The sequence below is a fragment of the Cibotium barometz genome, chromosome 27 (genome assembly GCF_041138505.1).
Source record: "Cibotium barometz isolate CiBa-2024 chromosome 27, ASM4113850v1, whole genome shotgun sequence".
Lineage (NCBI taxonomy): Eukaryota > Viridiplantae > Streptophyta > Polypodiopsida > Cyatheales > Cibotiaceae > Cibotium > Cibotium barometz.
In genome coordinates this window covers 33,795,889-33,819,969 of record NC_141072.1, presented here as the reverse complement: position 1 = coordinate 33,819,969, position 24,081 = coordinate 33,795,889, and the positions used below count along the sequence as shown (strand labels likewise).

At 43.6% G+C, this 24,081-nt stretch overlaps 1 protein-coding gene across 3 annotated transcripts in view; it reads right to left on the bottom strand.

Annotated features, from left to right (window-relative positions):
- The window catches only part of LOC147623318 (aromatic aminotransferase ISS1-like), a 70,369-nt gene extending 61,026 nt beyond the window's left edge, over positions 1-9,343 (bottom strand). For 2 of the 3 annotated variants that reach the window (XM_086821448.1, XM_086821449.1), the window contains exons 1-4: positions 9,127-9,341; positions 4,087-4,134; positions 3,844-3,972; positions 3,612-3,671 (exon numbers count right to left, since the gene is read on the bottom strand). In XM_086821448.1, the coding sequence (XP_086677574.1) occupies positions 3,612-3,671; positions 3,844-3,972; positions 4,087-4,134; positions 9,127-9,249 (360 nt within the window). In that variant the 5' untranslated portion in view covers positions 9,250-9,341. Of the gene's footprint in view, positions 1-3,611; positions 3,672-3,843; positions 3,973-4,086; positions 4,135-9,126 lie in introns of all 3 variants that reach the window. The other variant, XM_086821450.1, reaches the window with a different exon arrangement.
- Positions 9,344-24,081: the final 14,738 nt, after the last annotated feature.

Sequence of the window (24,081 nt, the reverse complement as noted above, 5' to 3'; positions counted from 1 at the left end):
GCCAATTTTGACCTCAATTTTGAAAACCCCCAAATTTTTGCAAATAAGAGGTTCAATTTGCTGATTTTGACCTCAATTTCAAAAACCCCCAAATTTCATCTACAATTTTCTTTTCAATCCGACTTGCACAGTATTCATTGTCTGCAAAATCGGCATATGACCTGCCCTGCAATGGCTGCAGGTTTTGTATTTGACCTAGAAATTTGTACAGAAAAATACCTTCAGGCAAGGTGTCGTTGCAGGTGGCCAGTCGTTGCAGGTGGAGAAGGCGGATGGCTGTGGGCAGCCAACGGGGAGCTGGGACTGGAGCTAACGGAGCCAATAGGAAAGACGGAACGGCAGCCGTAGGCTAGCTGCACGTGTAGCTGCACCTGGGCCCGGCTGCAGCGAAAAACAGAAACAACGGCAGCCATCGTGTCATAGTCGTGCTGGGCAGGCGTCGGGCGAGTCGTCAGACGGAGGCGGGCAAGCAGTGGAGCCGGAGTCGCTTGCGATGAACTAGGCGAAGGCGGCGAACAAAGACCACGAGGCAGTCATGGGTAGCGCTGGGAGCGAACAGAGGGCGCCTGGAGTGGACGCCAGTCGAGACGGAGCATAGACGGTGGCCTTGGACTAGCGTCGGGCGAGCAGTGGAGCATACGGCGAACACTGCGTAGACGGACGGACGCAGCGTGGACGGAACAGCGACGGGGGCCTGAACGTCGTAGACGGACGGACAGCGACGCCGGAGCAGGACCGTGACGGAGCAGAACGGACGGCGTCAGGCGGGAGCGAGAGCGGGAGCCTGGACGGAACGGCGGGGCGGGGCGCACCTGGACGTTGACGGAACTGGGCGGCGCCGGTGCTGGGTCGCCGGCTACAGAGGAAGCGCCGCCGCGAGGCTGGGCGGAGGTAGTGGGCTCCCCACTAGTGCCGCCCGTCTCTGGCGGCCGGACGGCTGAGCTCCGACGGACGGAAACACAACGGCGACGGAATCTGACGGACGGAAAAATGCAAGCGACGGAATTCGGCAGCCTGTGGACAAAATTTCACAGAAATTTTTCCAGCAGCATATTTCCAAGGCCAGCTCCCAGCTCTGATACCAAATGTTGGATGTTGGACTCACACACTCACACACACAAACCTGCACATTAGGGTTAGGTGCAGGGTAGAGAAGCTCACACACAGAAATGAGAGAGAGAGAGAGAGAGAGAGAGAGAGAGAGAGAGAGAGCCAAAAGTGTGGTATCCACAAAATGCAAGTCAACCCTTGCATGTGTGCCACATCCATATATAATATAGAAGTACAAAATATTATATGTTAGAGTGTCCTTTCACACTTGATGTCCAAGGGGAAAAACCACATGGGAAAAAGTGCCCTTGGTTAAGCCCTGTTCACACATAGCACTACCATAAGTGAGCATATGCCTACATCCCGCCCGTCGCTTCACCTGCTTGCCCCCCTCTCTCTCATCTCTCTCTTCGCCTCTCTCCCGCCCGTTGCTTCACCTCCTCGTCGCCCTCCCTCTCTCTCTCTCTCTCTCTCTCTCTCTCTCTCTCTCTTCGCCTCTATCCCGCCCGTCGCCCTCTCTTTGCCACCCGCCGTTGCTCAGGCCCCCAAGGCAGCAACATAACTCTCCCTCTCTCTCTCTCTCTTTCCCGTTGCCCATCTCTCCTGCTACTCACATACGCACCTGTGCAACTATTGCCCACCTGCTCACCCTAGTTGTAGGGTAGGGTTGTAACCCACCTCCAAGCAGGTAAGGGCTTGCAACTCATGGGGGTGGGGTTCATGAAGAGCAACCTCTCAAACAGTCCAGTAGTTTGACATGGCCAGCAAGAAAACCTTCTCCAAAACCCTTATCTCCCCTCCTACCAAACCCAATGAAAAACCATCACCATGGGAGCGGTACCTCCTGAGCATGATTCAACATCTTCAGCAAACAAATTCAGCCTTGCAAAATGAACTACATCAGACAAAACAACATCTTTCAACCCTGGAGAAACACATTAAGGAACAACAACACGAAAAAGAAAACAGGAAGGAAATCACACAGGTAAATTTACTTGATCCACAGCCTAAAGAAATTCTCATTAAAGAAGTAATATCACAGATTAATGAAGAGAACGAGCAGCAATGGATTGCAAAAGAAATTAGGGTGGGTGGTTTGTCAGAGGGTTGGGAACAGGTGGAGGTATTGGAGGACGAGGAGATTGCGAATGATACTTATGTCCCAGAATGCGAGATTCTACAAAGAAAGCTGTGCAGAGCTATCCCTTTCATCGACATTGGAGATCCCTCAGTGGCAATCAAAGGAAAACATGTGGTTTTGAGATATGCAGATATGAAAGACAAAATTAAAGTCATGGAGCAAACAAGGTCACTTAAGGGAACGAAGGTGTGGATGGCGGATGAACTCACAGCCACACAACTAAAAAACAGGAAACAAGAACTCAATAAAGTATACGAAGCAAGGAAACAAGGAAAATGGGCAGTCTACCGTAGAGGTAGAGTTGTTATTGCAGATTTCAGGACAACCAAACATGGTAGTAATGACGAGTAGCTGCTAGAGAAATCCTTCATGTTATCTAGGATTCTCCTACGGTCATGTAGGGAATTTGAACTATTTTTAGTTTTATCTCTATTTTCATTTTGTTGCCCCCGAAGTGGAATGTAATCACATGGATGTATCTGATTAGTCCTATAGGTCAGATGTGGCCTCTAAAGGACGTTAATATAGTTTTCTTTCTTTCTTCTTTCTCTCTCCTCTCTCTCTATCATTATAACTTGGACACATGGTTGAATATGTCACGACACATCCCGCTGGGCTTACAATGACGAAGGCCTCTACCCCACACGCGTTAGTCCTGCCCCCCACCCCCCCCTCCTCCCTCTCCCTCACAATCTTTGCCCTCATAAAGGGTTTTTACCATCTCTACCTAGTTACTCTATACAACAGATTTCTAAAGATCTACCTTCTGAAGCTGCCAGCTTGCTATCCGGAATATCTACCAATTGTTTGACTTTATTTCATGGGACTAGCACTACTTTGGGCTGTTGAGACTGGTTCCACATGATAATTTGGGCTTGAAAACTGAGCTCTTGGCCAAAGAGATCATAACTACAGGAAACGGATGGAACGGCACCTCTACATGTAAGAAACGGTGACTCAGCCTGAAACGCATTTTTGTTGGGAAACGGCAGGGGAAACATTCCCCAAGTATCACTTGGTGTTTCCCCTCCAAAACCCCAGTTTCAAGGCAGTATTAACTTCTTTCTTGTTCGTTCTCCTCAACAATCTCCTTTCCCCCAATCTCCAAGCATGTACTCTCTTGATTTCTCAAATGTCAATGTGTTTCTCCTCTTCGTCTTCTTCTATTTCCTCCTTATAGTACGTCTCCCTTGTTGACATGGCGTTTCCCCATTTTAGGCCACCTAAAACTGCCGTTCCCATTAACTATGGAAGAAGTGCAGCAAGACCATTTGGGCAAGCATAGGAGAGAACCCCAATACTAAACGCTTCTACTCCTGCCACCCTTTAAAAACTGATGCACTTCATGAACACAAAACCATAAAATGCATTCAACTGATTAATCTCAGCAAAATCACAGATGAATGAAGATTTGAGATACCTGGTTGGCTCCGGCTGTAACCATCACAGAAGATTTGCTCAGTTTGTTTTCGAACCTTAACTGGGAAGAAAATAAATATTAAAGTTAGACTAGCACTTGCATGCATCTGCACAGCTTTTGTAAACTACAACGTGTTGGGCTGCCATGCAAGATCAGCATAACTAAATAGAAAATTCAAATTAACCATGAACCCAAATAAGGTTTATAGGTTAACTGCTGGTGTGGGCCGTACCTTGTTTAAAAGAGCAGCTTTGAGTTCTGGAAGCCCGTCGTCAGGGCCATAATTGCTGATTGATGGCATGAAGATGGACTCCTTAATTTTCTCAAGGGCTTGAGCCGGTGGTTGCCAATGCACAACTCCCTGGCAAAGCGTGTTAAAACTTAAAATAGACTTAAAATCATGTGTGTTCGAAGTTGTATGCTCTCCATAGATTCAAAAGAAGTTCATGTAGGGTGACAAGGATAGTAGTGGTACCTGGGCAAGTGACATACAATCCTTTGTACCACGTAGCAGTTCTTGCATCTGCGAAACACACACACAAACTAATCACATTGTGAATTGACATCCCATATATTAGATGCAGATGCCATGAAAGTGTTCGAGACTGTAAAGCCAGAGGTAAGGAAGCCACCATCGATGTAATGTTTTCAATGCAAAGGCCCACACTGTAAAAAATGGGGGTGCACCAAGATCTATGACAGGAAGATCATCATCATCATGTGCAGTGGAGAGAGATGAGGCTTGAGGGAGAATGAAGATGGAGCTCAAGCCATGGGAGGGATGCATAAGGGTTAAAGAGAAGAAGAAGAAGAAGATATATTAACGTCGTGCAAAAGACCAAACGGGTCTATGAGACAAAAGGTATACAATGTGTCCATGGAATCTCATCATGGAAAAAAAGACAACAAACAAAAAGAGCTAACACTAATCCCTATGTAGATATGTATGGATCATCATCGTTGTGAGGACTTCCTAGTCTATTAATACTTTAAGAGACATGACTAAGATTGAATACAAGAACTAAAGACAATTAGAGAGCAGAAAGCTAGGTTGTTTGCATTGAGACACAAGGCCTTGTTTAAATAGGGCCCGAAGAGGTACAAATGAAGAGGCACATCCCTGACGAAAGGGTGCGACTCTTGAATGAATAGTTATGTCTTTTGGACGTAGAGGTGTGTCCTTTAATCAATAGATGTGTCCCTTTGAAGAGACGTGTCCTTTGATGATGACCCATGTGACAAGGTGTGACCCTTCATTGGTGTCCTTTCAATGATTAAGAGTAATTAAGGGTAATTAAGTCACAATCGTGACATTCCCTCCCACTTAAAATAAGATCCATGGTTATATAAGTGACTGTTGTTGGCGAAAGAAGTCTTGAAGTAATTTTGGGTATTGTTGTAGATCTTCATCACTTTGCCAAGTTGAATCTAAATCATCCAAGTCTTTTCATTGTACTACGAATTCTGTAATAATCTTCTGCCGAGTTTCTTTATGTCGTACATCAAGAATCTTTTCTGGGATTAAGATCATACGCTCATCTTCAATCTCTGGAACATAATCTGAAATATCTGGAATGGGAGAATCTCCTTGTATAAACTTCTTGATCCATGATATGTGAAAAGTCGGATGAATCTTTCCCCATGAAAGTGGTAACTCCAACTTATAACTCAAAGGAGAATTCTTCTTAATAACCCGAAAAGGAGCATAGTAAAGCGGTCGCAACTTTGGAAAAACTGATTTCACTGTTTTATATCGATGAGGAGCCACGAACAAAAGAACCATGTCACCTTCGTTGAATTCATCGTGTCGGCAATGTCGGTTGGCTGCTTGTTGATATTGTTCTTGAACTCGAATCATCTGATCTTGAACTTGAAGAAGAACATCTTGCATTTCTTGAACTAATTGATCTGCTAATGCCACCTTGTGTTGAAGAACAAAGTTTGATGGCACAACTCGTGTATGACCATAAGCGGCTTGAAAAGGACTCATTCCTATTGCTGTGTGATGAGAATTATTGTAAGCAAATTCCATCAATGGTAGATACCATCTTTTGGTATTTTTTTGGCATTTTATGTAGCATTTAATGCTACAGCCATGCTGTTGGCCTACTACAGTTGGCCGATTCTTAGTAGAGATTATTCAACATTTTTCTACCATTTTTGGCATTTTATGTAGCATTTAATGCCACAGCCATGCTGTCGACCTGCTACAGCTAGCCGACCAGCGTTGAGGTAGTATATAAGGGTTGGCTCCCTTTCCCTCAGTCCATCTCATTTTTCAGCATTCAGTTGAGATCATTAGCAGCTGCTATTGCTTCTCATCATTGTACAGCACCTACGGGCTTCCTTCGTGCTCAGATTTCAGCAATAAACATCAGTTTCCAGCATTTACAGGTCTTGTACCTAGGCCTACATCTGTGTTTTATATTTGCTTCACTTTCTTTCACTGTAAACCATACCTTTTGATCCTGGAACCTCAAAGCCTGGAGGTTGCTCAACACACACCTCCTCCTGCAAGTAACCATTCAAGAACGTAGATTTCACATCCATTTGATACACCGGCCACCATTGCGGAGAAGGCGCAAGGGCAAGAACGGTCCGAATCCTAGTCATCCTAGCTGTCGGTTCAAAAGTGTCCTCATAGCCGATGATGATAGGCGGCTGAGCATAGCCCTTAGCCACGAGTCTGACCGCCTTGTGCTTGTCCACCGACCCATCGGATGTATACTTAGTCTTGTAGACCCCACTTGACACCAATGACTGACCGTTTTGACTGCCTCGGAACCAACTCCCAAGTAGGCCTAGCTTAGTCGGCCAGCATAAAAACCAAGTCGGCTGGCCCACAACCAACACCACCTAGTCGGCCATGACTAGGTCTGGTCGGCTAGCAAACAGATGGCCCTCCTAGCTAGCAAGCTACTACAGCCAACTAGGGAAAAACAACACCCCACGACTAGCAAAAATATGTACAATGGAGAAACACTCACACCAGGCGGGCACACCCACAACACTAGCCCTCACTCCCTACAGTGTAATATGTAGGGATAGGAGATGACTGCTAACAGTGGTGTCTTGTAAACCTGATCTCGTCTAGCCCTCTTGCAGTGCTAGCTAGTTATAGCTAGAGTAGGAGTTGGAAACAGCTCTCAACATCACACCATCAACAAGAGAGGAAGCGGCCTAGGGCTCCTTCAGACTCTGCTCTCATTCCATCTAGGAAACCTCCGACAGTTGGTGTACAGATCCACGGCAACGCCAGCACATTGGAGACCACAAACCAACAACGCATGCACCAACAGCAACGCTTGCATATAGGAGACTACAAATTAGCAGCGCCCCCACAAGAAGGCATAAGGGTAGGCTCCCATCTCCTGCCCTACCATCCCTCCCCAAAACAACGGGCCTGGGGAGATGATTATGACAAGGAGATGACTATGACAAGGTGCCACTCTAGCCTATCCATGGATCTTCAACTTCCCATGGTTCCATAAATGGGAATCGGGATAATCCAACACACCTTCCAGCCATGCATCAACACGAGATTAGCTACACCATTTGCCACCCCAACACGGCACGCCACCAACAAGAGATGAAGCAGCCTAGGGATCCATCAGACTCCACTCTAATACCATGTAGGAAACCTCCAGCAGTTGGCGTATGCACCCACAGCAATGCCAGCACACAAGAGACCGCAATCCAATGGCACCCCCACGGGAGAGTATGGTGGCTGCTGGGAAGGCTCTCATCCCGTGTCCCACCACCCCTCTCCAAAACAACAGGCCTAGGGAGATGACTATATAAGGTGCCACTCTAGCCTGTACTCTATTATCCTCCTCTGTGTGAGGACTCACTTCAAGCAGAAACCACTCTACCCTTGAACAAGCATCCAGAAATAACATAAAGAAAGAAGACTCATTTTCACCATGTTTCAAACAGCAAGAAAGAAGAGTATTATATAAGACAGGAACAAAAAAAATTATGCCATGAAGACCCTTAACCACCAATACCATGGGCTTGCTCTCCTACCAGGCTCCATGCGCAAATCTACCATAATTGCCATCACAACAGCAGCTCCTCCCTCTCATTGGAGATCATCATGTAGTGCCCAACTCTAGAGACAAGATATACAGTCCATCCTCTGCATAGCCAACTGCCATATGTAACAAATCTTGCCATGGCCACCACCATATTTGCACACCAAACAGGCTTTTGGACATTAACAATGAATCTTCCTAGGATTCCATCGTAGCATTATTTTCGCTCCCCTACATTTATTTAATGCGTTTTGACAGACTTATTTTGAGGAATAATAATCTCTCAAATGAAAAACAAGAAACTTGTAATTAACCAATAAAACATAGGAGCACCACATTCCAAAGCACATAAATCAAGTCGCCTTCAGCCCCTTCATTTCTAACTTAGATCATCAATTTCCACACATGACATAAGGTCTCATGACTGAACATACATACATCATGCCTTTTCACCCAAAAAAACAAACCTTTATTACAAACACAAAAAGCAATTTATATTTTTCTTCTCGCTTTCCAGAAGTGAAGCGCCTTCTCTGGCTCTAACCTAAAAGTACACTAAGGTAATGAAGCTTAGAACTATTCTAAATAACCCCACTGGCTTGGGCTTAATAGCCTTGTTTGCTTGTCAAAGAAACCCTTACCACAGCCGCTTGAATCTACCATGCCCTAATCATTGCACAACACTCTTGATAGCAGGTAGTAGCAGAGAGTGGCAGCAGCAACATCAGCTGCTAGGCTTTAAGAATCGTATAGCCTAGAGTATGTGCTGTGACATTACTTCTCACATCAACATCACCCAAGAGGAGAGGTTCTAGCAATAGTGGTAACCTTACTGTGTGAATTGCTCTCAGACCCACCCAGTAGGACCAATCGCCATACCATGCCGATCTATACCATGCCGATCTACAGCCCACCTTGACCCCCTATTGCCATCCTAGACCGTGCCCACCAGCTATGCACTCGACATCCACAGGCCCCGGTCCACCACAGCAACCCTCCAGATGGTAGCTCCAGATTGGGGAGATTCTCCAGTGACATAGGGGCTCTCCCTCACTAATGGTGGACATGGCGAGCCTCTCTCCGGTCATGGACTCCCCCATGCAGGATATTTTGGATGGATGAGGATGATACCAGTAACCACACCCACATGAGCTGTCCTTTGTATTGATATGGAGAGATATTTTCACATGTATACACACATGCTCGCTATAATGATGATGATGATGATGATGAGATAGGCATACAGCTCGTCTACCCTATTGACTTTTTTGGTCTTTCCACCCATTGGGTCCTTTGAAGACGATAATATACCTTTCTCTCTTTCTTTCTTGCAACACCCTTGCAACATACAATTAAAAAGGGAATCGTCCGAATATTGGACGGATCTGTTTAAATCAGTAGAAAATACTTGATAATTGAAGAGTGCCAACATGAGATCATACAAAGTAGAGAGAAATTCGAGCTACGCAAAGGAGGCTTACCTGGATCATGACTGGGTTCTCGGTGGCCAGGACACGTCTAGCTAGTCGAGAGGCGCCTGCCATGGTCTGCACGCAGTACCGATGAGGGGCAGGCTTTGTGCTTGCAGCTGCAGAGAAGAGCATGAACGACGAGGTGAGAAACGCAGCACGCAGTGTGCGCTGCGCTGCACCAAAGACGGGACTTCAGCCGAGTGGTCCCCATTGTAGTGCTACCTTGCACACGTGTTGCGGGGGTCCCCAGTCCCTGTATCGTTTACACACGTGACACGTCCCTTGGGGAGTTTTCCCCGCCCGCCGGCGCCCCGTGTGGACACGGCCCATCGTAAACATTTGGGACTCAACATGATAACTTACCAGAGCTAGAGCTCTTACTCCAAAGCAAAATGGAGATGTCATAAGACAATCATGGAGATGGCTTAAAGTGTGCTCAAAGGGAAGGGCCTTCCATATTCTTTAGGGGCCAAAGTAGTGTGCCTTATAGCCACACTCTTAGTAGTTTTATCAGCCATCTAGGCTCCCTCCGTGGAAGTGCATATTCTTTAGGGGCCAAAGTAGTGTGCCTTATAGCCACACTCTTAGTAGTTTTATCAGCCATCTAGGCTCCCTCCGTGGAAGTGCACAAGTGGGGAATGTGGCCATCTTTGTATCTTTGCCTACTGTAATATATACTCTTCTTCTCTCTATCATTGTATCTTTGCCTATTATAATATACTCTTCTTATCTCTATCATTGTTTTCAATTGGGATTCAACATATGATAACTTACCATAGCTCATACTTCATAGGCAAAATGTAGTTGTCATAGTGCAAGAATCAGACAATCATGGAGACATTGGCTTAAAGCGTGCTCAAAGGGAAGGGTCTACCAGATTCTTTTGGGACCAAAGTGGTGAACACAGTAGTTTACATCCAAAGTAGTGACACATAAGTTTATATCCATAAAAAAAGTGCAGCAAAGATAATGGATGGCAAAACTCTATAACAAGCCTACTCGCATAAAAAGCCTTATGTTACACATTTCAAAGTCTTTTGTTGTGATTTTGCTACATGCATGTACCCTGCAAACATGCAAATTTTGGATCCAAAATTTGCCAAAATGTTTCTAGGTTAAATTGCAAGTAAGTAAAGATGTCATGTTTTAGGAGGAGTCTCGACACGTAAAGGTAAAGGATGTGCCTCACCTAACAATAGAGGAAAACAAATCTAAGCAACTACGTTACAAATACCCACACAGGGCTACCCTTCCCTGCTTTTATACTTTGTAAGTCTTTCTCACTAGGCCATTCTAGAATAAGTGAGATCCCAAGGGTTTCTATCATTAGTTACAAGCATGATAAATTGGTTGTTATACTTTGTTAGTCTTTTCTCACACTAGGTCATTCTGGAGTAAGTGAGATCCTAAGGCCACCTTTCATTAGTTACAAGGCTTTTACAACTAATTGGCCTTCTAGGCCAAGTTTCTCATGTTCAAACTTGGATGTACAAGGCCTAGAAGCATCAATGGAGTGCTTATAACATAGAAAAGTTAACATTTCAACATAGTGAAGACGTTTGAACAATAGAAGTGCATACATAATCGATGAAGATCCATATTAACCCAAGTGGTCTGGTTAGCATACTATCACATACTAGAAGAAACGATGTAAGGGGATATGATGATGTTATTGCACTTGGAAATGAAACTACAACACATGGAGTGGTTGTGTGATTAATTCATTATTCCTCTAGAAGGGACGTGTTGGGTTGAGGGGGATCGAGCTCACACTCACACACACACACACACACACACAGAGAGATGGAGACACACAAGCAAGAGAGCTAGAATAGTTCTTCTGGATAAGCAAATGTGGGAAGTGATAGTATAATAATCTAGAGTACTCAAGTACCACTACCTATGAGGGCGGTCACACAGGGAAAAAATCCTTCCCAACAAGAAGGTAAAAGTACCCGTGTACAAGAAGGTAAAAGTGTCAGTGTACAAGAGTCCATTCACACCAGAATGACCATGAAAGTATACATAACACATGTAACAGACCCCCCTAGAGTGAATGATGTGAATGTATACAAAGAATAGCATATCAATACCCAAACGATAGCAAGCTTAAAGTCTTGTAGAAGACTTTAAACTTTCCTCTTGGAAGAGCCTTCGTAAACAAATCTGCCACATTACCCTCTGTAGACATGTACACCAGGTTGATCTCTCTAGCATGGAGCCTTTCCTTGACATAATGATAATGCACCTCAATGTGCTTTGTGCGAGCATGAAACACCGGATTCCTCGCAATTACACCCTGGCTGTTATCAGGTAAAAATCTGAGAAGTGTTTTGAGGCTGTGTACATATGGGATGCATGGTTTGCGAGAATAAGCTTTGCCCTGAATGCCCTGAATACCCTGGCAAATGTACAGAGTGGGTGGTTCTATGTTTTTTTTTTATGAGCTCTTGGTGATGCCTTTACGTGAAAGTGTTACGGGAACCCCGAATGTGATGATGGTTGGTCAATATGGCTGATCCTGGATGCAGACATGGTGCTCCATTTTTAGCAAGAATGTGATGATGATCGGAAGAGCATGGCACCGACTGCAATGGTCGTGTTTTGGTAAGTCATGATGCAGCTTAAGGAAGGCTGTGGGTAGTTCTTGCACTTGTTTTGGAAGGTTGTAGGCGTCGTATGTTCAGGTGAAACACAAGGAGGAGGAGGCCCTCTAAAGCATAGTGGCCATTTTCTAAAATAAAAAAAAGAATAAAATACACCATCAATGTGGCCAGCTTGAAGAAGACCACGTGGAAGCTTTGTTTGCTGCCAACGCAGATGCTAGAAGGTTGGCAAGAGTGGCGAGTCGGTTTCGAAGAAGGTGGCCGCCTTGTGATGTACCGGGATGCCTCTTGAGTGATCGCCAAAGCAAAGGGGAGAAAGGAGCTCCAGAGTGGAGTCGGGTTTTAGGTGTGGTTGCCGCCTTGCTTGAAGATGGCTCTCGAGTGAGCGTGAGGCGCAAGGGGTAGCAACCGCAGGCGCTCTGGTGAGCGTGGAGAGCTCACAGCTTGAGGACAGAAGAGAGGTGTGCTATTGGCGTAGCTGCTGGCAAGGATACCAGACAGAGAGGCTGGCGACTGTGCAGCCGAGAGAAGGAGCCGCCTTGGACGAGTTGGCACTGGCAGCGGCGGCTGGCGACAGAAGGATTGAAGGACAACAGAGAGAAGGCGAGGGACTGTAAGGAAGCCGTCTCAGGTGTGGCTGGCGATGGACTGTAAGGAAGCCATCTCAGTGTGGCTCTGGGGATGGCCTTGGTGAAGCGCTTTGGTGGATAGGGCTGGTGGACAGCATGGCTAGAGCGCAAAAGAGCAGAGGGAAGCTTGAAGTTGGTGGTGGCTGGAGGGTGGCCGCCTTCTAGGTGAAGGATGTTTCTCTAAAAGGTGTGTAGGGGCTGACGAGCTGAGAGAGATGCAAAGGCTCTTGTGTTGGCATTGCTGGTGGTCGTGACAGAGAGAGAGAGAGCTGCTGAAGTCGAGGGTTGCTGGTGGGGCGCCCTTAGAAGAGAGAGAAGTGGCCGGTTTTTGTGTGGGTGGGCAGAGAGTACAGTGCAGAGACCGGGAGAGAGGCTTGGTTGTCAGACGCAAGGGTGAATTCCCTTGGCAGTAAATCCAAGCCAGAGTCTTGGTTTTTGGTGTAATTGTTGAGTTTGTTTGAAGTGTGGTGAAGATGGGACTGATTTTCCCAAAGTTTTATGGTGTGGATGATGTTGTGTATGTTTTTGCTGGATGATCATTTGTCTATCGTGGTTTTGAGCTACCTTTCTGGTGTGGGTGGGTGGTGAATTGTGAGAAGTGTTCCAGCCGGTGGCTGGTGGTGCCCCCGTTGTCGTGGTGTTTTATCAAAGTTTGGGAGGTGAAGGGCTATAGAGGCATGGTCTTTTTTCTTGTTTTCACCTCACAGCTGTCAGTGTAGATAGGAGTGGAGGACTAATGTTCCACACGTAGATCAACCCCACCAATAAGCTTCTCACCCATACACATTCAATTGTAGTTGTAAAAAATGATGCCCTGTATTCAACCTCATAGCAAGAGGTGGCCACAGTAAGCTATTTCTTATGCTGAGCCATGATATGCATGATCCACCAAGGATGAAATAGTTACCACTAGTGGACACTCTTGTGTCGTTAACAACCAGCCCAATCGATATCTATAAAAGCATGCAAGGAAGATAACAAGCCTCTGCCATAGAAGAGACCCAATGTCTGAGTGCCTTTGAGATAATGAAAGACACGATTCATGGCTTGCCAATGCTTTCTATCGGGGCAGTGCATAAATTTCCTCAATTGCGAAACCCCAAACTGAATATCCGACCAAGTATTGCACAAGTAAATTAAGCATCCCATAACCTATTGATAAAGAGAGGCATCAAATGGCTCTTCAATATCCTCTAGTGAAAACTTGAATCCGGTTTCTACAGGTGTAGAAACAAATGGCTTGCAATCTTTAGACCAAAACCTCTAAAGAAGTTGTCCAATGTACTTGGACTGCTACATGATAAGAACCCCCTCACTGATACAAATTGTATGCTAAGGTAATAGTGCAAAAGGCCTAGATCAATCACATCAAATGAGCATTGCAAGTTAGCCTTAAGGGCTGCAATTTTCTCCTCATTTGGGACTAGTCAAAAGCATATCATCCACATAAAGTATGAGAATAATGAAATCCTCACCAACTTTGTGAACATAAAGCGTGCTCTCTATCAGAGTATAGCTGAAACCAAGAGCAATCAAGTGAGCATGAATTTTTTGGTACCATGCCTGTGGTGGGTACTTGTTTCAGACCAAACAAGGCCTTACTCAACCGGCATACCTTGACCTCTGAACCCTTCTAAACAAAACCTAAAGATTGGGCGCCTAGGCTTCTTCAAGTAATCCCCATTGAGAAAAGATGTTTTGACATTCAATTGATGCACTTGCCAATCAAAGTGTGCTACTAATGTAATGACACAATGTATGGTTCAAGTAATCCCCATTGAGAAAAGATGTTTTGACATTCAATTGATGCACTTGCCAATCAAAGTGTGCTACTAATGTAATGACACAATGTATGGTAGTCATATGTGAAGTGGGCACAAAGGTTTCTTTATGGTAGTCATATGTGAAGTGGGCACAAAGGTTTCTTTATGGTCAATCCCTTACTTTTGGGGATATATACTCCTTTGTGATGACTAGCCTCGCCTTGTAGCAGCGATCAATGCTACCATCTAATTTATGGCGTGTAAACCCACTTAGTGCCTATGGCATGCTTGTTTTGCGGGCATGTCACATAACTCCCAAATGCCATTATTATGAATGGAATTAATTTTTGATTGCATGATAGCCATCCAATGCTCACTTTCTGAAGAATCTTCAAAAGAAACAAGCTCCTCACATTGCATGTTGCAGCTCTGAGTACCTAAACAACAAAATAGCTTAGACTAGCTAATCTTGTTCTACCAGGCTGAGAAGCGGACAATTTTTTGTCCCACAAAGTATCTAACAGCCTTTTTGGGGTTGCTTTGGCCTCCCCTTATAGCAGCATGTTCTGCATCATCATCATAATGAATAGGCTAAAACTTAGCTTGTTGATGATGCAGCTTGTTTTGGATCATCATCAACATAATGAATGGGCTAAAACTTAGGCTGCTAGCGATTTTGGGGTGTTCAAGCCTTAATAAGCTAATTCACATTGTCAGAATCTAGTGCACCACTTTAGGACAAAGGCAACAAAGAATCAAACACATCTTGTGGACCCATAATGAGCTATGATTTGCCTTTTGCATTGTGAGTATTAGCAATTACCAAATCCGGACTCACTATTATCTTGCTTGTCATAGGCTAATAGAAACGATACTCTTTGCTTTTGAAACTAAATCCTGCAAATATGCATTTCATTTGGTGTAGGGTCTTTATGAGGGAACCTTGTGAGCCTTTTCATTCGGAAGCACTGTATTGATGGCCTACTTATCATATTGTTAAGGTCTCTTGTTCTTTGTTGCACCATGGCTTCGAACAAAGAGGCATAGTCTATGGGCTTGTTGAAGATACCTATACGAATCATATTGTTACTCCGTATATATGGGCCTTGTTGGTCATAAGACTCATAGCCCTCTTGTTCCTCATTTTCTGGCTTTGCGGGCAGAGTCACCAAGTATTGTTGTATTGATGTGATTCTTGGAGGAACCGGTTGATGTGGTAGTACCAAAATCAGATATGGAAATTAGGGAGATCTATACATACATCAAGGTAAGGGGTTTTGATACGTAGGCACTAGAGCTTGTACCTTTCAAAAAGTGACTAGTGAGGCTAGCAAGGTCAATGGCTGCCTTGGTGCGGGGAGCATTTGTCGTGGTGTTGAAGTCCATTCTACTAGGTTTCCTTAGTACCAAACAATGAGCTATGTCATGGCTCTTGTGGCACTGGTAATAATGAGCATAAAATTTTCACTATCTATACTAGGACTTAACATTGGACACTCCATACTTATATAATGTTGGTGGCAAATTGCACACTATGATATATATTTTCATAGGAATAGATGCGGATGTCCTACTTGAAGTGCTGTTGGCCCTACCATCATCTGGCCTAAATGGTTTAGAAGATTCTCTACCAACTAGCCTAAATGGTTTAGAAGATTCTCTACCAACTAGCCTAAATGGTTTAGAAGATTCTATACTAACTAGCCTAAATGGTTTAGAAGATTCTCTACCAACTAGCCTAAATGGTTTAGAAGATTCTATACTAACTCATCCATGCTCATGTCCCTGATTAGGATTGGTGTTGGTGGTTAGGCACCCTTGGCTGATGAGGCTTTGGATGATGCATCCCATATCTCTTGGTTCGATTGGATGACTTCTACATCCTTATCTTGCATATTATCCTACCGAGTATTGCCTCACAACACCACTCATCAAAGATGTAGTGCCTAGACCTAAAGAGGGTCACGTGAAACCTCTTGCTCTTAAGATCGATCATAAATCGATCAATAGGCGATAAATCAACTAGTCTTTTATGGGTGTTGCATCTTATATGGAGATACTTGGTTCTAGCAATGTAATCCCATATTGCTTCTCCCTCCTCCCTGCTTGGGGTTGTGTATATGTGTAATGAGGCTTCATCTAGCTCCACCACTGGGTGAGAATCCCATAGTGAAATTGTGACCTCGTAGTTGGCCTTTTCAAGCAAGTTAGTGATCTAGCTCCACCACTGGGTGAGAATCCCATAGTGAAATTGTGACCTCGTAGTTGGCCTTTTCAAGCAAGTTAGTGATCTAAACCACTAGCTTGCTTCGCCTTCAAGGCAAAGTTTGAATGAGCAGATCTTCGTGGATCATCAATCTTTTCCATGGCCTCACAAATTCGATCAAGCTTCTCTATGTCCTAAATGGGATCTTCAGTTCCATGGTGGGATCATTAACCCGTTCCATAGCCTCAAAAATTTGATCAAACTTCTCTAGGTACTATCCAATTCCATCAAATATGGTCATCATCCTTGAGATGTGGATTGTCTTGGTTTTGCCCAACTTTGAGCCTCTAGGTGCTATGATGTCATAACCTCCTCTTCCCATTTCAAACACCATCTGTAGCATGTCTTCTACATGTTCACATATGATAGTGGAATGTAAGGAGGTGGTTGCACAAAACCCTCTACTTCAAAGTACGAGATCTCTTGCCCTATGGGTTTGGATTGTACAATTTCCAATGTCACTCATCTTGGCTTTGAGGACATGTTATGAGAATGATCTCATGGATCCCTTTCGTTTAAGGGAGTCCTAGACATTGGCTCTTTATCCTTCCCTAGGTTCTCTGTTCCTCGTTTAAACGGAGAAGAATTTGAATTCCATGGTAAAGATACTTCTATAATGAGCTCCTATGGAGAGCAGGATTCCTTCTTGCACTATGTGTGCACTTGCTATTGGGTGTATTATGGAACACTTATCCCTAGAGACATTTCTTAACTATCGTAACTATGGTTGTTGGGCTACTTGTTGGTCATGGTGTGCTTGGGATAAACCCAGCTCAAGATTGACACTAAAGGTTTGAAACATTGTGGCGTTTGACATGGTTTAGCCACTTCCTACGGGACAAACCTTGAGGTTCTTAGTCCTACTCCCACTCCACTCGAGCTAGGGTAATTTAATGCCTTTTTTCATAAAATTTATGGTATTGTTTACAAAGCTAGTTTATCACAAAAGGACTATGGTAGCTCCTATTTCCAAGTGTTCCGTTGTTCTCTGCTCTCACATCTGTGTTTTTTATCAGCTCATTTATTCCCATAATCTCCTTTCTCGAGGTGAATCCCAAGGAGTCTAGACTTCTTAACAATGCATCACTCTATTGAGTGTTGGACTACTGGGATCAAAGGCTTGGTGGGTTTGAGAAAGTGTGGTTTGATACACTATAGCTGACTGTATAGTCTAGATTGAGCTCACATCAAAGGTCCTAGTGCTTTTTTCTTGTTAGGCTCACATCTACAAGTTTATGTCCACCAGCGCAAGTGTCCAGGTTTATGTCACTAGACTTATTTTTACAAGCTCATGTACGTACGCTCATGTATCCAAGTTCACACCTTTAGACTTATGTCTTTCAGGTTTACATGTTCAAGCTCAAGTAGCTAGTTTATGTGTCCATATTCACATGTCTAGGTTCATGTCTCTATACTTACGTCTATAAGCTTACATGTTCAAACTCAACTATATATGCTCACCTCTTTTTTCTATGAACGTGGCTCATGTAAGTCTACTTGAGGCACGGAAACCTAGGAATGGGCCTATGAAAGGGTTGGTGTGTACTTATTGGGGGTATAGTGTAGTTCTCCAATAATTGTAAAAGACTATAATTTTCCTTAAAGTTTTTAGTTGTACAGATTTTATGACAAATAAAATTTATAATAAGGACATGAATAGGTATGTTCGTATGAGTCTTTAAGGCAATCATAATTGGTCCGTATAATGTTAGGTAAACCTACTGTGTTTGTCAGGGATTTCAAAGCTTTATGGGTGTGAACCAGTCCTTATTTATGTGTGTATTTATTTGTGTGTGTTTATATGTGAACCACCTCGAGAGGTATTATGTGTTTATAAAATAAGCAGTGATATCATTAGGTGTGTCACTTGTCAAGATATTCTCAGGAAGTGGATTTCCCACATGGCAATCAAAGATGTAATTGCTCCTTATGCAAGAAGGAGTATGGGAGGTTGTTTGCAATGAAGAAGAATCCACAAACATCAAGCACAAAATTAAAATTGTGGAAGCAATACAACTAAAGAGCCATCGCTCTCAGGCTTGTAGACTAATTGGTGCATCATGTTGATTTCAAGTCCATGGAAAAAGATAAATTTGAGAAAAGCTGGAAGGTATTTCTGGCAATATAATTACACTCAAAAGTATTTCTTAAGCTTAAATTTTATGATCTCCAAATGAATGATGATTAACCACCTTGCCAAGTTTCACTCACTAGTCCAACTCACTAGTGTAAAGTGTGAGCCGGCGGATGCGAAGACAAAGTGGCAGTCCTCACAAAGAGTATGCAAGATGTTACTCAATTTCAACATTCACTTGAAGCCCTACATTTAGCTTCAACAAAATTTGAAGATATGGTGGCTTTGTTGATCAAAAAGGATTTAAGGATTAAAGAAAGAGAGCCATCTAGAAACAACCTTGAGTATGATAAGGCTTTTCCACAAGTTCAAGAATGGAAGGAAAATAATAAGAAAATGAGGTTACAATCGGATGGGACATAAAGAAACCAATTGCTTCAAGATGGAGAAAGAGCAAGAAAAGTACCATGTCAATCTTGTTTTATAGAGGATGATTAAATTGAAGAAGAACCCAGTGATGGCATCATCAAGATTAGTGTAGTAACACCTCAAATCTCTCTCAATGAGGAAGACTATGATTGGGCTTTCTAAGCCCTCTTTCTTTTATGTGTGTTGTTGAGTCATGGGTTCTCTGCCTGGGTCATCCCCCTAAACACGTTTGTCATGTGTGTTTATATTTCCTTGTGTTATAAAAGGATTTTTAATATTTCCATAAAACCCTAGATAGGAGCTAGGGGGTGACAAAGCCTTAGCCTCCCTACACTTGGTCTTACCCTGATAGAAGAGACTCTGTGACCATGGCATGGGAGGTACATATGGTGAGTCTAGCTCTTAGGTGGTAGTAACTTTCTTTGCATGAGGGTCTCATGACCTTCACTCTCTGAATGGGGGTTTTGTTGGGAATTCAGAGCTTTATGGGCATGAACTAGTCCTTATTTATGTGTGTGTGTAATTTTTTCAAGTTTGTAGAAGAGAAGACCAGTGTAGTGTAAAAAGTTTTGTTTGGGTCAGAGTAGAGGGTGTGCTAAAGACCAGAGAGTCAGCTAGGATGTGTATGCCCTAGGTTCTCTGTGCATTATCTCTGTTAGAGACTTGACTCAGTCCAGATTCTTGCCCAACTATAGCTGCTGAGTGAATGCTGATTTTTGTGAAGTTTGAAGTCGTGGGTGAGATGATGCTTTGAAGTGTTATCATGGGGATCTATCTGTGGAGGATCCTTGAGCTTTTTAATGTTTTCTCCTGATATGTGAATGCTGATTCTTGTGAAGTTTGAAGTCATGGGTGAGATGATGCTTTGAAGTGTTATCATGGGGATCTATCTGTGGAGGATCTTTGAGCTTTATAATGTTTTCTTCTGATATGTGTGAGCCCATGTCTCAAGGATGTTGAGACCCTGGTGTTTTTATCTATATGATGAAGTCTAAGAGTTTGGATTGTGTCAATTGTGAATGGATGCAAAGTGTTTATGTTTTGATGTTTTAGTTGTGGTAAAAGTGTTGTTTTGATTGAGCTCATGGAGATTGAACACTTGTGTGTGTTAGAATGGTGTTTGGTGAGTTGATATTGAGTCAGTGATGTTAGAATCAGATTTGAAGGTTCAGAGTTAGATAAGGTCACTTGAGTATCAGGTATCATCAGCTAAAGGTGTAGAGGTCTTGGTTTGGCTTGTCTAGGTTCGAGGGAAGTGTTTGTGAGTCTGATCTAACAGTCGGAGGATTGTCAGCAGTCAGCGTCAGACGGGGTTTGAGTGTTTTGAGGGGTTGAGAGTGTTAGAGGAGAGGAGGTTTGAGTGTCCATAGTGTTGGATCCTACGAGGTTTGAGTGTTTTGAGGGGTTGAGAGTGTCAGAGGAGAGGAAGTCTGAGTCAGCTGAGTCGGTTTGGTCAAAACAGTCAAATTGGAGTAAGTTGTGAGTCAGCTGTAGTCAGCCAGAGAGTCTTTCATGTGAGTGAGTTGCAGCCCAGCAGAGAGTCTTTCATGTGAGTGAGTTGCAGCCAGCAGAGAGTCTTTCATGTGATATCTCTTTGAAATTAGAGTTTCCTGAGAGTCAGGAGGTGTCAGAAAACACCTAAATGAAAGTTTTTGATTCAGTTGAGGCAGCTGATTTAGCCGAGTCTATTTCAGACTAGCTAAATTAGTTTTAGAGTTAGATAGGCATTAGCAAAAAGTCAGCAAAGTGTTTAGTGAGGTCCTGGGGTTGTAGGTTTGAGGTTAGTTGATGCTGAAGGGTTATAGGAGAGTCTGGAGGACTCATTTTGGAGTGGGGTCAGCATTAGCTATTTGATTTGGTTTACAGTCAGCTATGTGTCAGCTGGGGTGGATTCAAGTCAACTGGTTGTCAGAGGAGGTTAGCTGGGCTATATAAGTGGAAGATTAGAGGGTTAGAGGTCAGAATCGACTTGGGAAGATAGCTGGAGGAGTCAGCTGAGTCAGATTAGAAGGTGTGGATATGTCTGATTGTGTCAATTGAAGGGTTGAGAATAGGTGCAGAGTTTATTGGTGCCCTTAGAGCTGGGATCTTAGCGTTCCCTAGTTCTGATCCCTTTACACTTTCTTCTTGTGTGTCTGTTGGTGGTGTTATTGAGGCCATCACCCAGCAACCTCATATGGTTTGATTCCCCCACCAATGAGGATCTGAAGGTTCTTGTTTAGGGCTTTGATCAGCAGGTTGGAATCCACTTGGCAGATCAACTTAGGACCGATGGTGGTTGGTTTTGGATATGATGTGTTTAGAGGTGAGAAGGGTGAGGATGTCACTCTGTTTTTGAGGAGGATTGAATTGGTGGCTTTGAGCAATAACAAGAATAATGATGCCAATAAGCTAAGGATGACAAATTTGTTGTTAGAAGATATATCAGGGAGTGGTTTGAATATGAGGCCATAGATGCTGAGAGAGGAAGTTGGGATGGATTGAGAGAAGCCCTAAAGGTAAGGTATGGAAAGGCAGCTAGTCTTGAGGACTTGTGGAGAGAACTAACCAGGTTGAACCAAGGAGAGAATGAAGAAGTGTCTGATTTTGTGGATAGGTTTGAATCTGCATGAAGGAAGATGCTCAAGACCTTGGGAGAGAACCAGGTTTCTCCTAATTTTTTGAAGAAGGATAAGTTTATTGAAGCGCTACATGATAGGATCAAGGAGAAGGCGGAGGTGAAATACCCACTCACTTTTGTGGAAGCCGTGAAGATTGCGATGTACACGGAGAGAGGAAGATGAGATGGAGAGCTGGTTTGTGTATGCCACCCACTAGGCCAGGTAGAGTTACTACATTTGATTTGCTTGATGTGTGTTGTGCTAGTAGCGCTGCGCATGATGTCCTGGATCACTGTGTGAGTGATGTGTCAGAGGATGTAAAAGCATTGGATCAAAATGTTCATGAAGTTACAAAGAATGCAGGTTGTGTGGCTGTGGACCCAGAGTTGGAGGGGTGCTCTATTGGATGAGTGCCTGGAGGGTGTCTTTGATTTGTTTGAAAAATCCGTGAATCTAGGCGATGGTGAGCAAGTTGATGCCTATGTGGAAACTAGAGTGTGTGTTGGGGATGATGAGTTGTTAGATGTTGTGAGTAGATTGTGGAATGAGGAAGCAAAGGATCTTAACCAGAGGGTGCAGCGGGTTGCTAATTTGGGCTCTTTTCTTGATAGTGTTCAAGATGTTTCTGGATTTTGGTTTGATGATGCAGAGTTTTCTTGGATTGAGCAACCATTTGATAGAGGCAAGACTAAGGGGTTGTCTGAAGACTATTTGTAGGTATTTGATCCAAGTGGGTGGATCAGTTCAATTGGATGGCTTTGTAAGATGGTGTTGTACACTTTTGATCCAAGAGGGTGTTGAGATGCTGGATGGTGTCTTTTGTAGTCTGTTAATAAAGTTGTATAGAGTGGTTTGTGGAAGAAAAGAGTTTGGAGCTCAAAGGTGACAATGAGACACTTGAAAGTGTTTCACCTAGGGGGGTGGGCAATATGTGAGGAGAATCCCAAGCCCAATCAAAACATGGTGCATTGGTGAATAAAATGTATATAAGATGGTGTGAAGTGGATACTAGATGGAAAAAGCAACATGTGGCAACCAAGTGATATGCGCATGTGGAAGACGAAAGAAGAAAGTGTATGGGAGAGCAAAGGAATCAGGCGGCACATTGTTCTGGAAGAAAGTGAGGCAACGATGGAGTTGAAGAAGGAGAATTGGGAAGTTTTCAGGGGACTCTCCAAGACAAGGTGGGTAGAGAGACCACCAGAGAGAGGAGAGGGAGAGAGGGACTGCAGTGGAGAGGTCTCTTGCAGGTCTGTTTTGTTTGTTGGAGATTGCATGCTAGAGGTCCTATCGATTTTTTCAAGTTTGCACCCACTGTGGGAAGGTTCGTTTGGGTCAGAGCTGAGGGTGTGTTGAAGACCAAAGAGTCAGTTGAGTGTTAGATGAATGTTGATTTCTGTGAAGTTTGAAGTCATGGGCGAGATAATTCTTTGAAGTGTTATCGCATCTATTTATTGAGGATCCTTGAGCTTTGTAAATTTTCTCCTGATATGTGTGAGCCCATGTCTCAGGGATGTTGAGACACTAGTGTTTTTATCTATATGATGAAGTTATATGATGAAGTGTGAGAGTTTGGATGGTGTCAGTTGTGAATGGATACAAAGTGTTTATGTTTTGATGTTTTAGTTGTGGTAAACATGTTGTTTTGATTGAGTTCGTGGAGATTGAACACTTGTGTGTGTTAGAATGGTGATTGATGGGCTGATATTGAGTCAGTGTTGACTCAATATCAGTTAGTGCTAACTCAAATCTAATTATGACTTAGTCAGAATTAGATTTGAAGGTTCAGATTCAGATAAGGTCAGTTGAGCATCAGGTATCATCAGTTGAGCATCAGGTATCATCAGTTGTTAAAGGTGTAGAGATTGAACACCTATGTGTGTCAAACTAGAGTTTGGTGGGCTGATATTGAGTCAGTGACTTAGTCAGAATTAGATTTGAAGGTTCAGAGTCAGATAAGGTCAGCAGGTATCATCAGTTAAAGGTGTAGAGATTGAACACATATGTGTGTCAAACTAGTGTTTGGTGGGCTATTTGGTGGGTTGATATTGAGTCAGTGCTCAAATCTCATTCTGACTCAAAATGAGATTTGAAGGTTCAGAGTCAGATAGGGTCAGCTGAGCATCAGGTATCATCAGCTAAAGGTGTAGAGGGCTTGGTTTGGCTTATCTGGGTTTGGGATAAGTGTTTATGAGTGTGATCTCAGTTAGAGGATTGTCAGTAGTAGTAGTCAGCAACAACAATCAGTAGTCGGATGGGTTTGTGGGCTGAATGATTGTTCAAAGTCAGCTCAGTGAGTTAACTGCAGCCAGCTAAATGTTTATAGTGCTGGTTCCTTGTGAGATTTGAGTGTTTTGAGGGGTTGAGCATGTTAGAGGACAAAGAGGAGAGGAAGTTACAGTCATCTGAGTCGATTTGGTTAGAACAATAAGATTGGAGTCAGTTGTAGTCAGCAGAGAGCCTTTTGTGTGGTATATATAGTTGTGAATCAGTTGTAGTCTGCTGACTATAGCTGTGAGTCAGCGGTAGTCAACAAAGTCTTTGGTGTGATATATCTTTGAAATTAGAGCTTCTCGAGATTCAAGAAGTGTCAAAGG